Source organism: Alosa alosa, chromosome 20, assembly GCF_017589495.1.
Source record: "Alosa alosa isolate M-15738 ecotype Scorff River chromosome 20, AALO_Geno_1.1, whole genome shotgun sequence".
In the NCBI taxonomy this organism is placed as follows: domain Eukaryota; kingdom Metazoa; phylum Chordata; class Actinopteri; order Clupeiformes; family Clupeidae; genus Alosa; species Alosa alosa.
In genome coordinates, this window is record NC_063208.1 from 6,701,507 (window position 1) to 6,717,911 (window position 16,405).

Consider the following 16,405-nt stretch of genomic DNA (forward strand, 5'->3'; position numbering starts at 1 on the left):
ATAGCAACGTCCATACCATTACCATAGCAACGTCCATACCATAACAGCGTCCATACCATAGCAGCGTCCATACCATAGCAATGTCTATGCCATTGCAACGTCCATGCCATTGCAACGTCCATACCTTAACGTCCATACCATAACGTCCATACCATAGCAACGTCCATACCATAGCAATTTCCATTCCATAGCAACGTCCATACCATAACAGCATCCATACCATAGCAACGTCCATACCATAGCAGCGTCCATATCATAACAGCGTCCATACCATAGCAACATCCATACCATAGCAACGTCCGTACCATAACAGCGTCCATACCATAGTCTGGTCCGAGTGCCCACTGGGACTGAGTTTGAATCCAGCTAATACCCCATCATACCCCATCTCTTCCTCTCCCACTCACAAAATAAAAAAAAATATATATACAGTATATATATACACTGTCTGGTGCAATTTAGACACGCCATCAGTGGTGAACCCGAGGTCAACAGGTGTTTCGGGTCTTTAATCACCTTCGCCCGGGCGACTGATCCCCGGCCTGTGTCCAAGTGGCGGGCTACTCCACAGATCTCCGCCCAGATCCACAGCCATCGTGAGGCTTTTTCGGCGGCCTCAGAGGTGTACTGGCTCGTCTGCACAGTTGTCCTTTAACTCCAAGGAGTTTGAGTGTTCGGTACTCATTCATATCATGAGTTAGTGTGTGGTTACTGTATGCACAATCTCAGTTGCAGTCTGGTTATGTTATGTTATGTTATGTTATGTTATGTTATGTTATGTTATGTCTTGAATTTCCCCTGGGGATCAATAAAGTATCTATCTATCTATCTATCTATCTGTTATGTAAGGGATAATGTATAGAACGCCGGTCATTATGGGAAAATAAGTCCCGACAGGGCGAACCGGACCCCGGCGCGCCAGCGGAAGATTTGTTTATTGGAGTTATGACCTTGTGGCAAAATATTGGTTATGGAAAATCTTTTTAGCATTGTCAAATTTTGACATCTTGTCTTTCACCTGGTCTGACCTTTGAATTTCCCAGAGTGAGTAAGAGTAAAAGAGAGAGAGAGAGAGAGAAAGAGAGAGAGAGAAAGAAAGATATAGAGCACTCGTGACCAGATCTATGAGGCGTCTCTTGGTCTGTTAGTCAGTGGTCAACATCTGGTGTTTATGAATGACAGTCGTGAGACATTCCGGAGGAATTACACAGCCAGCTCCTGGCCATTTGTCCATCAAAGTCCAACTCACAGACAAAAGCCCCTATTACGTCTGGGTATACTGGAAAGGGTGGGTGATAGACAGCTGTATATTCCATCACATGTTTGTTCAAGTCCTCCATTATTGTGTGTGTGTGTGTGTGTGTGTGTGTGTGTGTGTGTGTGTGTGTGTGACATTAATGTGTTACTCTTCAGGAATGTTGTATACTGCTCTGATTGCTCACCACAACTTTTGCCGACTCACTCATATTATACCCGAGACTGAAATCGCTCACAATCTCTCATCCTGCCTCCAAGATTCTGCCTCCGTTATTTATCACCAGACTTTTGAGATCATCATGAAATGAAGCCGGTCGATATCAAACCTGGGGCCTGGCCCTGTGTTATATAGCCCAGCTCTACAGTTGTTTGGGAGGATGAATTAGGGGGCACTTGCGCTGCACTAAACAAGGCATGAAATTGGTTTAATGGGAAAGAAATATTAGTATTCTTGGAAGGCCTGAATATGCAGAAAAACCCTGAAGTATTAAAAACGAATTGCAGAAGGTTTAGACGCTATTCTGCTGAAACAGCAGTGCCCACTCCGCCACCCCAACCACAACGTTGTGTGAAATACGTCTACGCTACCCAACAATTAACATTGGATGCTAATAACACCACTGAATACTGTGCTAAATATAGCCATCAAGGAGCTCCCCGCTGTCCTCTCCAGAAGCATCCTTATGATACCAATGTTTAGGAGGTACTAAAAACCAAAATGACTAAAGCATTAAAGTTGTATCCCTGAAACAATATTTGCGTAAGTGGGCCCCATAAGAGGTCAGTAACACATTTTTAATGACCTCAATATACTGTATAGTCCACATTAAGTTAGATTGAGGACTCAATTTTGCAGAACAGTAATACGCAATAGCTGTGTGGACCGGACAATCAAGAGTTAGCATCACTGACATCAGACTTTATTGTAGCAATTACAAGTTGCTCAGACAGATCTCCGTGGTTATTTGGACGGAGAGTCCAAATGCTTTCATCATTGGTCCTTTTGTTTAGAAACGTAGTTATGTCAAGAAGTGCATATTGTACATATCCACTGAAAACAATTGCACCCTAAAACTACAAGGTGTCCTGAATGAACGGCTTTCTCTCTCCCCTGCTCGACAATAGTTATGTAGGCCTAATTGACCGACAGTGGGGATAAAATTGGTCTTAGTCAGCGTTTAACAAGGCTCCTGTTAGGCATAGAGGCGGTGGCTCCTCGCAGGCAAATTGTTCAGTCCAGTGAGTGCTCACTAACGTGCGCCACCGTTCCTGTAGCACACCTCCAGACACCCGCAGTAAGACCGGAGACATCGCTATCACTATTCCTGGCGTCTGGTCAACATCCCCACTGTAGGAGTGACTTTAAACTGTATGCAGAGCCTTGGAGATGCATTATGTTGCAAACAATCTATGCGCACAGCACTATTAATGGATCGTGGCATTAACTACTCAGGGAAGTGTAAATGCATCTTTGCTTTTCATTTACACCCTTCACGGAGTGGATACGGTGGCTTATTATTGTCTGCGGAGAGTAAAGTCTCAAACTGCGGCCAAGTCACATGGGAGAAGTAACCAAACACTCTCGCTTTGAAACAGAGCTCCAAAAGTGCGGATGCGCCGAATGCATGGATATCTGCTGATTGAATAAATACTACGAGCTCTTGTGTTACCGCAGACAAGGGGAGGGCAGAAGGGGCGCGGAGGAAGGCTGACCTAACGTGTTTAAGCACCGCGGACAGCGGCGTACACCACTGACTATTCATGCTGTCGAGAAGTCCAGCGGCTCTTCTTCTCACTCGCTTCTGACGTGAGAGTGACCAACTCTTTTTTTTTCCTGGGGGGAGAGCAGCCAAGTCTCTCTGCGCTAAGTTTTTAACGACGAATCGCTCCGGAACCTGAGCAAAAATTCTCCTGCCGAAGGATGGATTGAACGACACCGCTCTCGGTGGGTGTAGAGCGGGTCCTCCTGTACTCTTTCCAGTAGCCAGGAACAATGTCCGATCGAGGATGTGTACCAGCCGGAAGATCATCTGGAGTCTGCTGGTTCTCTCTGTTTTGGAGATAGGGCTGGGTATCTCCAGCATCGTCTTGGGTGCGGTGGGCATCAGTCGGGTACGGCCCGACCAGAAGACGCAGCAAGGGGACGCGTCTCCGGTGTGGAGCGGGATGTGTGTACGTTTCAGTTTTGTTTTGTTTTGTTTTTTTTGCTTTTGTTTTGATAAACCAAGAAGGCTCACGTAGGCTAAGTATTCAGACTTCTACACACCTATAATAAAATAAAGTATAAAGTAGGAGTTTTACATTTGTAGAATAAGTATATTTTCAAAGGAGTTGCTAATTTTTCCACACTTCTGAAAGTTAATTTGAATCTGCAAGTTTAATTTGCGTGTGGGTCTTAGGCAATCAACCTTTTAGGACATAGCCTGCGTCTATCGATGTTGTTATATCAATGCAACTGTGAATGTAATAGCTATTTTAATTTTTTTTTCAGTTTCAAGTTTGTGTAATTATTTGATTTGTGAGCAAACAGCCATGTTAAGCGCATAGAAGGCTATCCGCTGAATTTTAGTTAGTCAGTTGGCTACTTATAATTATTATAGATATTAGCAAATAATTCGCCGTCCTTCCTTCAGTAGCCTACCCTACTGCATGTATTTTTTAATGTCACATCAATGCATTGCATCCTCCCGCTAATATACTGCAGCTGTATACAGTAGCTGCTTTGCCGTTGGCGCGCGCCTTCCTCTCATGCAGTCTCATTGTCTCGATTCCACTTGTCTGCATTGAGCCATTCAGAATGTAAACATCTCTTTCTCCGTCGTCTGTAGAGTAGCCTACCGCATTCCTCCTCATTAGTTCCACATCTACACATAGGTTACATAGGTTAGTCTACGTCATGCACAGCATACAGAAGGATGTTAACCCGAGGCAAAGAGAGCAGGCATCGTATACCGTGACCTTAAGGACCCGCAAGGCCTCTTCGCAAGGTACACATGATCTACAGTTGACAGTATAAAGCTAATTCCGTTATCTTGCGTCCCCTATTGGCTGCGCGCGCATCGCAGACAAGACCATGAAATCAAGATTTTCTGGTTCTAATTTCCTCGTACTCGGAGGACTGATTTGTGGTTTGGCATAAAAAGGCCTGCCTGTCACTGTTTCCTCAGAACCAGATTTTTCACACTAGTCTTTACACAGTCTGTAAATTAATTGTATAATGTAAATTGCTTTCCCCAAAGGCTAATGAAAATCTCAATCATTTCCCCACCTGGCTCATAATAAAGGCAGGATCAGGAAAGGATCAAAGGATCAGGATTAGACTTGCCATGGCTATTTACATGCTATTTTATATTTGTCCACGCAGTACACATCTGCCTTGATACATTGACACAACTTTTCCCAGTAAGAAAGTCATCAATTATTTATAGCTATGCAGCAATCGCCATTAACAGTTTGGAGCTACACAATGTACCAATGCATTCTGGGGTGTCAGACATAACAATGCATTCTTCCCAGTGTGTGCAGGTGGCTTACTTGTGAACATGTAGTAGTCATCATATTATCAGGTTGTCGGTATAAATGGTCCATTCATACTTTCAGTATGGATACCGTCTGCAATCAATACAAGTGATCCACAGTGCAGAGACTGCACAGCTTTATCTCAGATTGTTTATCTGTGTTGCTCTTTTTGTCAACATTTTACAGCAACAAATTGACCCAGTTTATTTCCTCCATCACACCTGCTGGGACACTATGGGTCCACTTTAAGATCGAGGCCTGTTGGTGTTACACACACACACACACACACACACACACACATACACACACACACGCACATGCACGCACGCACAGACACACACACACAAACACACGCACGCACACACACACACACACACACACACACACATACACATGCACGCACAGACACATGCACATAAACTCACGCACACACACACACACACACACACACACACACACTTAATGCGTATTTATTTGTGTCCTCTAACCTAGTTCCTCCTCTGTGGCCTGTGTGGGATGGTCTGTGCGAAGAAAAGAACCGGCTTGGTTGTAAGTAGAAATGCACTGTTCTAGAAACTTCCGCTGTCGACTATTTATACGTGCTCTATCTGTGTCACTAAAGTTTTTTTGAAATGTCGACGAGAGCGACGCGAAAGTGTGCTGCTCTGTCAGAAATGGTTACGTCTCCTTAAGACAAGTTTCTCCCTTTCTGATTGGTTCTCTTCTCTTCTCAACATATTACAGTAATACTGTAATCCATATCAGATTTGATCGTAACTAGAGCCAGGTTAAACGGTGTACCGACAGGTCAGTGAACTTAAAACCACTCCACACTCCTCTGCACTGTTTGAAGACCATTGAAGCTTTTTTTAGGCATGTGTAAATCAATAAATGGATGCAATCAGCTGGTGCTGGCTTGTTTTCAACATTTCTAGAGAACAGTAAAGAATAGCGCAAGCCGACACAGTTCAACATGGTGTGTGTACCAATGAGGGATTACCAGAGAGAGTAGACGTTACATTGTGAATAATTCGGAAATATGACTGCATGAATGCGCTCGAGACATCCATTTGATATTGCGAGGGAATGTGGCGTTCCTGGATTGAGCTCCAGTAGACAGAGCTCCCCGGCACTCTGCATGGGGTAGGATATTCAATTAGGCAGCGCGAGCTGAGACTCTGGAGGGGACACGGGGGAGAGTGTTAATGACAAATCAATAGTGAAGTGAAACCTGGCCTGAGAGAACGCGCGCCCTCTCTCACTCCGCATGCTAGAGTCTCTCTATCTCTCTCTCTCTCTCTCCTCCGCATGCTAGAGTCTCTCTATCTCTCTATCTCTCTCTCCTCCACATGCTAGAGTCTCTCTATATCTCTCTCTCTCCTCCGCATGCTAGAGTCTCTCTATCTCTCTCTCCTCCACATGCTAGAGTCTCTCTATCTCTCTATCTCTCTCTCCTCCACATGCTAGAGTCTCTCTATCTCTCTATCTCTCTCTCCTCCACATGCTAGAGTCTCTCTATATCTCTCTCTCCCTCCATGCTAGAGTCTCTCTATATCTCTCTCTCTCTCTCCTCCCTCTCTCTCAAAGCCTGCCATCACCCTCCCTCACTCTGCATTCCACAGTCTCTTTATCTCTCTTCCTCTCTCTTTCTCTCTTTCTCTCTCTCCATCTCTCCCATCACCCTTGTTCACTCTGCAATCCAGACTCTCTTTCTCTATCTCTCTCAATCCATTTCCTTCTCTCTGTCTACCTCTCTGTGTATTCAGTTTCCCCCCTCTCTCTCACCACACTGCTTTCCCTCTCTTCCTCTTTTTTTCTGTCTTCCCTTCTCTCTCCCCCTGCCCCCCACCCCACTGTCTGTCTCCCTCGTTTGTCTCTCCTCTTACCCCTTTCTCTCTTTTTTTCTCTCTCCCTTCCTCTCTCTCTCTCTGTCTCACTCCCTCCCTCTTTCCCTACCCCCTCTGCCCCCCCCTCTCTCTCTCTTTCTGCCAACTTCAGTCTCAGTCTTCCCCCATCTGTCTGTTTCCATCTCTGTCACTGATCAGTCTGTCTCTCTGTGTCCATCTGCCCTTTCCAATTTCCCTCTCTCTCTCCCTCTTTCTCTCCCTCTTTCTCTCCCTCTCTCTCTCTCTCTCCCTCTTTCTCTCTCCTCCCTCTCTCTCTCTCACTGATTTCTCTCACTCCTCTTATGTCTCATTTTGCTCCGTCTCTTATGTCTCATTTTGCTCTATCTTGATCTATTTTTCATAATTTTCATTTGACCCCCCCACACTCCCCACTCTTTCTTTCACTCTATCCTCTCTCTCATTCCTTCACACTGTTTTTGTACATTATTTTTCTTTATTTCTCTCTCTCTCTCTCTCTCTCTCTCTCTCTCTCTCATGAAGATGATTGAATTTACCCATATAACCTGATACCATATAACTGTTTCCATACTGTTGGTGGGCAATGACTGAAGCACTGTCTTTGGTGTTCCCCCCAAGGGAGCCCACTGATTTAATTTGCAAAATCATGTCAGGAGCAGCGAACATCACAGGGGTAGTTGCCAAGCGATCTCTGATATTTACTGTTAGCACAGTTCCAAATCACATCACGTCTAATGTGGAAACTAGAATAGGGGATGTAATATAATTTGGCCACGTGTTGTCAGATTTCATGGTGATTCCCATTATTTCGTGTGGCCTTTGACAACGTCCCGTCATGAAGACCTAATGAAATCACACGTCTACTTGGACATCACCTGGTCATTATTTTGGATTTGTGGCGAATGTGTGTGGGCACGCAAGGCCAGACGCCGAAAATGGAAAAGGGACTGTGATGCAACCCCCGTGTGGCTGAGGGTTCCAACGCATGGCGGTGTCAAGACGACATGTCTCTGGACGCACTAGGTCGTGCTTGTGCAGGACACAGGGATGTTATTTTTGAGGGGACACCAGGGAATGAGAGGAAGGCGGTTCTGCACTCCTCTCTGTCTTTCTCTCTCTCTCCCTCTCTCCCCCTCTCTCTCTCTCTCCCACTCTCTCGTTCACCTCACTTCATTTATTATCAGTGCACTCCTCTCTGTCTTTCTCTCTCTCTCTCCCACTCTCTGTCTCTCTCCCCCTCTCTCCCACTCTCTCTCTCTCCCTCTCTCCCCCTCTCTCTCTCCCACTCCCTCTCTCTCTCTCTCTCCTACTCTCTCGTTCACCTCACTTCATTATTCATGTAGCCCAAGGGCTCTCTGTTGGGTCCCCAGAGGCCCCTGGCCCTTTACTCTCCACAGGTGATGTTACATTTGTGGAGCGACTTTTTGAGCAGTGTTTCGGTGCAGTCACATGACCATTTCCTAATGTTCTGATTGGATGATCGTGGATAAGCTGCCCACGGACGATTAAAGCACTCTCTATAAAGATTTGTCGGCCAACATCAATGGGAAAGCACCTGTAACCTGCGTTGTGTTGACCACGCTGCTCAGCCCTGCCCAGCCTCGGGCCCGCAACATGCAGCACCTTGGATTGAGCTAAAAGCCCAGGCTGCTAGTTTTGTCATTAGCATGTCTCTTAAGGCGTCGGGAGGGAGGTTTACATACAGTACTGCACAGCTACGTAGCAGCTAGCTACTGTTACACACCCACTGCCCAAACAACATCGCTCATCGACACTCTCTCAAAAAGTTGTACTGTATCATGTATGGCATGGCTGGAGTCCAGCCATAAACCAAATTGGTATCAGTCTAATTTAGCGTTTGACTTTCTGCATCAGGGGAGTTTCTGCTAGTCAAGAGTGCCACTGATGATTTTAGGCAGTGTGTGTGTGTGTGTGTGTGGATGTGTGTGTGTGTGTGTGTGTGTGTGTGTGTGTGTGTGTGTGTGTGTGTGGATGTGTGTGTGTGTGTGGGGGGTCTTCCAGTCTAGTCTCCATCCAGTCTGCATCTCCATCCCTGAGCAAGGTGGTAGCACGGGTGCAGTACCCCTGGAGCATACTAGCTAATCAAAGAAGCAAAAAGAAGTACCCTTACTGTGCAGCCAGTCACTATGGATGAAAGTGTCTATTAGTATGTCAGTCATGGGTTTTACCCAGAGGCCCCTTAGATTGATCAAAGACCTCCACCATGTGCTGTACCTCAGAAGGAGCAAGACAAATCAGGGAGACTTAATCAAACATCGTCAGTTCCAGGTAGATTCACCTGGGTGATTTTTTGTGTATGCTCTGGTGACAAGAAGCACTTTCTGTGCAGACTCTGGTTGACATTTTGAAGTACACCCCCCCCCCCCCCACCCCCCCCACCCCATATTCAACTCAAAGTTTCGCCCCTGGGCTAAAATAATAAATGCCATTAAAACAATGTCCTCTTCAGATGATCCTCTTCTCCGCCTGCTGCATCTGCGGGCTGATCGGCGGCATCCTGAACTTCCAGTTTGTGCGTGCGGTGAAGCGGCCGGGCTCGCTGCCCTCGCTGCACATGGCGGCCATGACCCTGACCTGCCTGGGCATCAGCAGCTGCACTCTGAGCACCTGGCTCACCTGCCGACTGGCCAGCACCGAGCAGCAGAGGATGTTCCTGGAGCGTGAGCACTCGCTGCACCACTCCCACGAGATGACCGAGAAGGTGAGGCCTCGGGAGCGAGGGATGGAGAGAGAAAGAGAGAGAGAGAAAGAAAAGAGAGAGAGAGAGAGAGAGAGAGAGAGAGAGAGAGAAAGAGACTGGGGTGTGGAGTCAGGGAGGTTGATGGGAGGGATGGAGAGAGAGAGGGAGAGAGAGAGAGAATTTTTTTTTGAATTTTCAAAAAACTCTTTATTACAATCTTAAAATACATCAAGATCAACTTGACACTATACTCAAAAAAGTAAAAGTTAGGAAAGTTAAATAAAGTAATGTGCAATCTGTAGCTTATCATTCTCAACAATACACATCACGCTATTGTAGCACCATTTTCCTCAAAAACATCAAGAATCTTCATAGATTTATAAAAATGAAAAATCAATCAACATCGACACCTTACAAGAATAGAAAACACCATTAGGATATCAACATCTACATCCTGCTCAACTTTCCTTTTACGACTAACATATATCGCCATCTTTGCTTGCCCAAGCAGAAAGTTTAGGAGCTGACACTTGAAGCGATGCTTTTGTACATATTTAAAACCAAAAATGAAAATCTCCGAAGAGAAACTTTCATCAAACTTAAAGAAAAGTGCCATCAAAACAGCAAAAAGAGGTCTGAGCCTCTGGCAGTGCATAAAGGCATGGAATACAGTCTAAAGAAAAAAAAAAAAAGGGCACCCCTGATCAACCATTGGATTTAAAACAGAAATAAAAGCATTCACTGCTATTGCACCATGCAGAATCGCCATTGTAGATGCCAGCTTTTTTTAGTTAATGGTGACTTGTACAAGCATACGCCATTGTGGTTTGACATCATTTTCAACCTGCAACACTTAGCCAAGGGTGTATCCACCCTCTTGTCCAGAGACCTTTTATTTAGGGAGAGAACACACAGTTTGTACAATGATTTACTAGTTGCAGCTGTAGGACCCAGGAAAACTAAACTATCTGGGAGTAAGAAGCAACCAGTGCAACCTGTTAAATCTGGAAGTAGAGTAAGTCTGGGGAAAGGGTCATGGCAGTCAGGACTACACTCCCCCCAAAATAATCTCCCAAGCAATTGCATCTCCTCCCCAGTTAGGAGGAGAGACCATTTCCCAAGTAGCTGATCAACTATCCTAATGGACTTCACACCTAAGTGCTGAGCTAAAGTATGGCTATTACTGATATCAGGACCAGCAAACTCTACTAGATCCCCAAGGGTTGTAACTCCAGAGCTGATAAGCTTAGAAGTAGGTACCAGGGACAAGTCCTGACTCACATCAAGAACGAACCATGAATCAGAGGCTCCTTTAACAACCAGAATAATGAGCTTGTCTGTGGTGAGCGTTGAATTATAAACAGAGACCAGACTTTGAACAGATTCTTATAAAATGCAGGAAGTAAATTAAAATTCATTCTATTTGGATTAAACCAGAACAAAGACCTATCTAAGCCCAACCCTTCAAAAAAAAAGTGTAAAATACAACAGGCTGCAGCTTTCCAGCTTGAGTCCAGTGATCCTGTGAGAAGGCGGCTGTACAAACTGCAGGCCAGGAAGGCAGCAGTTCGACTCTGTAGATGAATAAGTCCATGTCCACCATCCTCCTTAGGCAGATATAAAACACTCTGAGGTACCCAGTGTAGATTGTCCCAGAAAAAGTATCCCAGGACTGACTGAATCTTCGGTAGCAGGTTTGAAGGAGGATCCACACAAGCCAGCCGATGCCAAAGAGAGGATGCAACCAGGTTGTTAATAATGAGAACACGCCCCTGTGCAGTAATACTGAAAAGAAATTTCCATTTCTCTAGACGACCTTTAACTTTTTTTTCATTACCCCATCAAAATTCTTTTGAATAAAAGCATCATCACCTAAGAAAACACCCAGGTATTTAAAACCACCCCTATTCCAAACTAAGCCATCAGGCAGACCAGGTTAAGCCACTCACCCAACTCCCAACCAGCAAGGCTATGCTTTTTGACCAATTTACCTTTGCTGAAGAAACAACCTTAAATTCATTGCAAATTTTTAAAAGCGTGTCAAGATCTCTCTGGCCATTAACAAGGACAGCCACATCGTCAGCATAAGCTGACAATTTAAAAACATCATCACAGTTAGGGATTTTCACTCCAACAATCTCCTTCCTCAACCTTACAAGGAAAGGTTCAATAGCCAGACTATACAGCATGCCTGACAAGGGACATCCTTGACGGACACCTCTGTATACCTTAAAAAGGAGCGCACAAGTCACCATTAACCTTGAGAATACTTTCAATGTCACAATACAATGCTTTGATCATTCGAATAAAATTGGGGCTGAAACCAAAGGCTGACAAGGTATTCCACAAATAATTATGCTCAACCCTATCAAAAGCCTTTTCTTGGTCAATTGAAACCACACCAAAATCTAGATTGAAGTATTTGCCAATATAGAAGACATCTCTGATGAAGGAAACATTGTTGTGAATCAATCTGCCTGGCACACAGTAGGTCTGGTCAGGGTGGATTACCTGCTCCAAAACCTCCCCAAGTCTATTTGCTAAAACTTTGGGCAGCAGTTTGTATTCAGAGCAGAGGACTGACACCGGCCTCCAGGACCTTATATCTGTCAGGTCTCCCTTTTTTTGGCAGTAAAGTGAGCACTGCTCTCGCAGCTCAGTGGCAGCACCCCTCTGGTGATGCTGTCTCTCAGAACAGCAAGCACATCTGTGCCCAACTCTGGCCAAAAGGACTTATAAAGTCTACTGGCAGGCCATCCACCCCAGGTGCTTTGCCACTCTCCATACTGTGGAGGGCTCTCTCCAGCTCCTCTAGGGTCAACACCCTTCCAAGGGCTGTGTTTGCCTCTTCAGATACCTTAGGTAGGTCACAAAGAAAAGCCTTGTCAGTCGCCTGATCTTGTGGATTTTCACTGTTATAAAGCTCCTTATAAAATGTACTGCTCTATTGCGTATTTCTGGAGAATTAGAAAGGATTCTCCCATCTTCAGACCTCAAAGCATGAATGAACTTCCTCTGTCCACTCTTTACCTCCAAGTTAAAAAAAGAATTTTGATGGTACATCCATCAGCTCCACACTCTGGAAGCGGGACCTGACCAGAGCTCCCTGTGCCCTCAAACCTAAAAAAAGTCAGCCAATGTTTTCTTTTTTTTGAGTTAAGAATTTCAGTGGGTGCCTGATCACCCGTTTGTTCTGCCAGATTTTGAAGTTCGATTATTTCCTCCTCTATTTTTTTTCATTGAGAGTGTTATGTTCCTTGTGACATTGGCTGTATACTCCTGGCAGAGTTGTTTTATTTGTACCTTGGCACAATCCCACCATTGCTGCAAAGACTTATAACAGGATTTCGTGGTTCTAAATTCCTTCCAGAAAAAAAGGAAGACTTCTCTAAAATGGCCATCAGCCAACAAATTGGTATTAAAGTGCCAGTAGGCACTTTTGGTTTTAAAAATCTAGAAATAAAGAACAGAAAACCAAACTATGGTCAGAAAAGCCAACTGGAATTATTGAACATTTCCTGAATAGACTACGCTGATGTTTGAAACCATAAAACCTGTCAAGTCTTGCAAGAGACAAACAATTATTATATGAGTGTGCCCAAGTATATTGCTTCTGTTCACCATGAAAGTTCCTCCAAATATCACTAAGATCATTGGACTTCATAATCTCTACAAGCCGTCTACTTAGAGGGCATGTCGCATTCGACATGATTTCTGTCAAAATTTTGTGCAGTACAATTGAAATCTCCTCCAAGGATAAGAATATCCTCTGAACAGCAATTTTTTATAACATTTCCAATAGTATTTAAAAACAGCATTCTATCTGTTGCCAGTGTAGGAGCATAAATGCAAATAAACACAAAAAAACGATTTTCAAACTGGGCTCTGACCTTTAAAAGTCTTCCCTCTATAACTTCATCAACATCAAAAGTGATGGGAATAAAGGACTTAGAAAACAGAACTGCAACCCCACCACTAGTAGAAGTACCATGACTAAGTATGGACAGACCATCAAACTCCTGAGCCCAAGCAGCTGCATTAGACGCATCACTGTGCGTTTCTTGCATAAAGAGAACATCAAACTTATTCTGTCTGATTGTTTCAAACACAGAGAGCCTCTTAATTTTTTCTCTTGCGCCATTTACATTTAAAGAAGCAACACGAAATTCACCCATCATTATAAAGAAAAAATAAAAAAATAAATATAGACATATGCAATCAGCCATCCTAGGACACAAAGTGGAAATTGTTTTTAACATTTGTCATCGTTGGCATTCAGTAGAACATTGAGTTTTGTGAGAATCTTTTTTAGACGAAATCCTTCTTGATCAGTGATGCTACCATCACGCATAAATGCTCGTGATTTGTTCATAAACTGTTCAATGTCAAAAAAATTCGTCTACCCGGACCTTCCTAGAATGTTTTGTGTCCTTAAGGAATTTCTTTATATCCTCCACTCTATAATTGCGAGTGCGATAGCCGCTTAGTCGCAAGCTGCAGGTTACACTACAGTCAGAAAGATCACTTTCACTCTCATTATCAGTCAATTCTATATGAGCGCGTCCCCCTTTATTCTGTATAATGCGCTTTCTTTTTCCTTTATTCGACGGTGCTTTAAACACATTATTGTCCTCCTCCAACACGGAGGTTTCCATGTCTTCCATAGCGACGGAAACCTCCCCATTAATGGCATCATCATTGCTCCCCTGACAGTTCTGAGAATCAGTGATAGTCTCGCCCAAAAGTGCGGAAAGATCCTCCCATCCAGCCGATCTAACATCGTGATTTTCCCCGTGCCCTTGGACTGAATTTAACGTTAAATCAGGAGTTTGGCTCTCCGGCCCACTAGCAGAGGCAGCAGCCTCCTCCTCATTATTTGCACCAAAGTTAACATTAGGTTCGTTGTTGGTCTCTTTAGACGTTCCCTCTGCCACATCACCCCTAGATTCATTGCTATTTTCACTGTTTCCACTATTATTCGTGTCATCCTTTTTATCAGGACACGCGCGCACGAGATGCCCCGATTGTCCACAACCAAAACATTTCATAACGCTAGTTGTTGCATAAATCGCATAATTAAAGTTATCCACAGTCACATTAATTGTCAAGTCCAATTCATCATTGTTATTCTTAAGGATCATGTACACGAAACGCCTGAAGGACACGATATGTTTCAACAACGGAGATTTACTGCAATCGAATTTTTTAATTGTTGAGACCACTTTGCCATAGCGACAGTGTTTGTCCTAGAATCTCATCAGAAATGAATGGGGGACATTAGACAAAATGACTTTCTTGGAAGGCGTAGAAAGAGGGCAACAGAGGTAAAACGCCATCTATCACCACGCCATTCTCCGTCCAGCTGATTGGCAAACTCAATTGATTTTAAGAAAAGCACAATCGCGTTGTTCATGCGAGATGCTGATACGATATTCTCATGACCAACAATTTCTCCGGCAGCCAAACTACAATCCTCAACACTGGCTGCCGATGCTATTTTAACAGCATGACGCGAAGTTAGTTGACCAAAAATCTCTGCCATGATTCCAGCACCAGACTGGAGGCAGTCGCTTTAGGGGAAAACCCCTGTTTATTGCCAGAAAACTAAAACCAAGCAAAAATCTTTAGTACTCCAGCAGAAAGTAATAGATAGAAAGAAAGAAAATAGAAGTAAAGTGAGAAATAGAGATTTAAACAGAACACTGGATTCATGTACAGCGACCAAACACCGGCCCACTCACCACTGACTCCGCCCACTCACACCAACCATGCGCACAGAGAGCACAGAGAGAGAGAGAGAGAGAGAGAGGGACTCTAGCATGCGGAGTGAGGGAGGGTGATGGGAGGGATGGAGAGAGAGAGAGAGAGAGGGATTCTAGCATGCGGAGTGAGGGAGGGTGATGGGAGGGATGGAGAGAGAGAGAGAGAGAGAGAGAGAAAGAGTGTGGGATGTGTGTGAGCGAGTGAGCGAGGCTGATGGCAGGCATTAAGGATCTGGAAGATAAAGGAACACGCCAACTTTAGTCTATTGGTCCCATTTTAGCAATAGGATAGCTATAGGCTAACTGGTCTAACCCGTTTTCAGTTCATTAAATAGGCTAAGATAGGCTAACGGTATCAGATTGGGTTATTGCACACACAGAGAAGAGGATCTGTATGTCCGTGGATGGATATCAGGGTAGTGCTCAGCATTTAAAAGTGAGTAGGTGCTCATTTATGACCATCATTTGGCCATGAAAGTAAATTGCAGAAAGCTGCAGAGCTGCATAATCCTGGCACTTTTATCCCTTAAAGGTGTACCGTCACACTGGTGTGATGGGAATGTTGGAAAATGAATGTTCTAAAGAATATCTGGGTTCATTGAATTCAACATAGGGGAACTATAGGGGAACTCCGACTGTTTGTACATAGAGCATTCTAACATAAGATTCCGTTCCGCAACAATTCAAGGTTCTAAAATTCTAGGTGGTGTCTTGTACGGGTCCTTTTCATGTGGCACAGCACTTGTAAGCACAAACACAGTCTAAAATCTGCCCCCACAGCATAGCTTTGTTCGCCTGGTTAAGAGCATTCACTTTGTGAATAGAGTCTGGACACTCACGATTGGGAAGCCTTTCCAACACTAGCATAGTGACTCACATAGCATTCACTTTGAAATCATTGGTCCAGCCTAACCAATCACATTGATCAGGTGTAACAGAGGTTGTTATTCGTCCGCCACTCACGGCCCTCGAACCCGACACCTCGACACACACACCGGCATGGGAGTCGAACGCTCTAACCACTGAGCTAAAAGCCCAGGTTTCCATCTCAGTGGTTAGAAGTGTTCTTAAGGTTAGGGGTGTGAGGATTTACACAGGCAACCCAACATGCTCGCTCAGTTCGCATCCGTTACACAGGGGTACTTCCTACTACGGCTAAATTTTACAAACTGACAATAATCAGCATTGATCGTCAGGAAGCTGTGTATGTACTGTAGTCCTACCTTTACTGTAAATAAATTGACACATTCTTCCGATTGTAATTTTTTATGTTTGCAGGCGTTGCTATTACCGTTCGCCAC

At 44.4% G+C, this 16,405-nt stretch overlaps 1 protein-coding gene across 1 annotated transcript in view; it reads left to right on the forward strand.

Moving 5' to 3' along the window:
• Positions 1–3,042: 3,042 nt before the first annotated feature.
• The window catches only part of LOC125285520 (transmembrane protein 196), a 33,404-nt gene continuing 20,041 nt past the window's right edge, over positions 3,043–16,405 (forward strand). Inside the window, exons 1-3 of the mRNA XM_048230027.1 lie at positions 3,043–3,429; positions 5,269–5,325; positions 9,112–9,363. Coding sequence (XP_048085984.1) covers positions 3,265–3,429; positions 5,269–5,325; positions 9,112–9,363 — 474 coding nt within the window. The 5' untranslated portion in view covers positions 3,043–3,264. The remainder of the gene's footprint in view (positions 3,430–5,268; positions 5,326–9,111; positions 9,364–16,405) is intronic.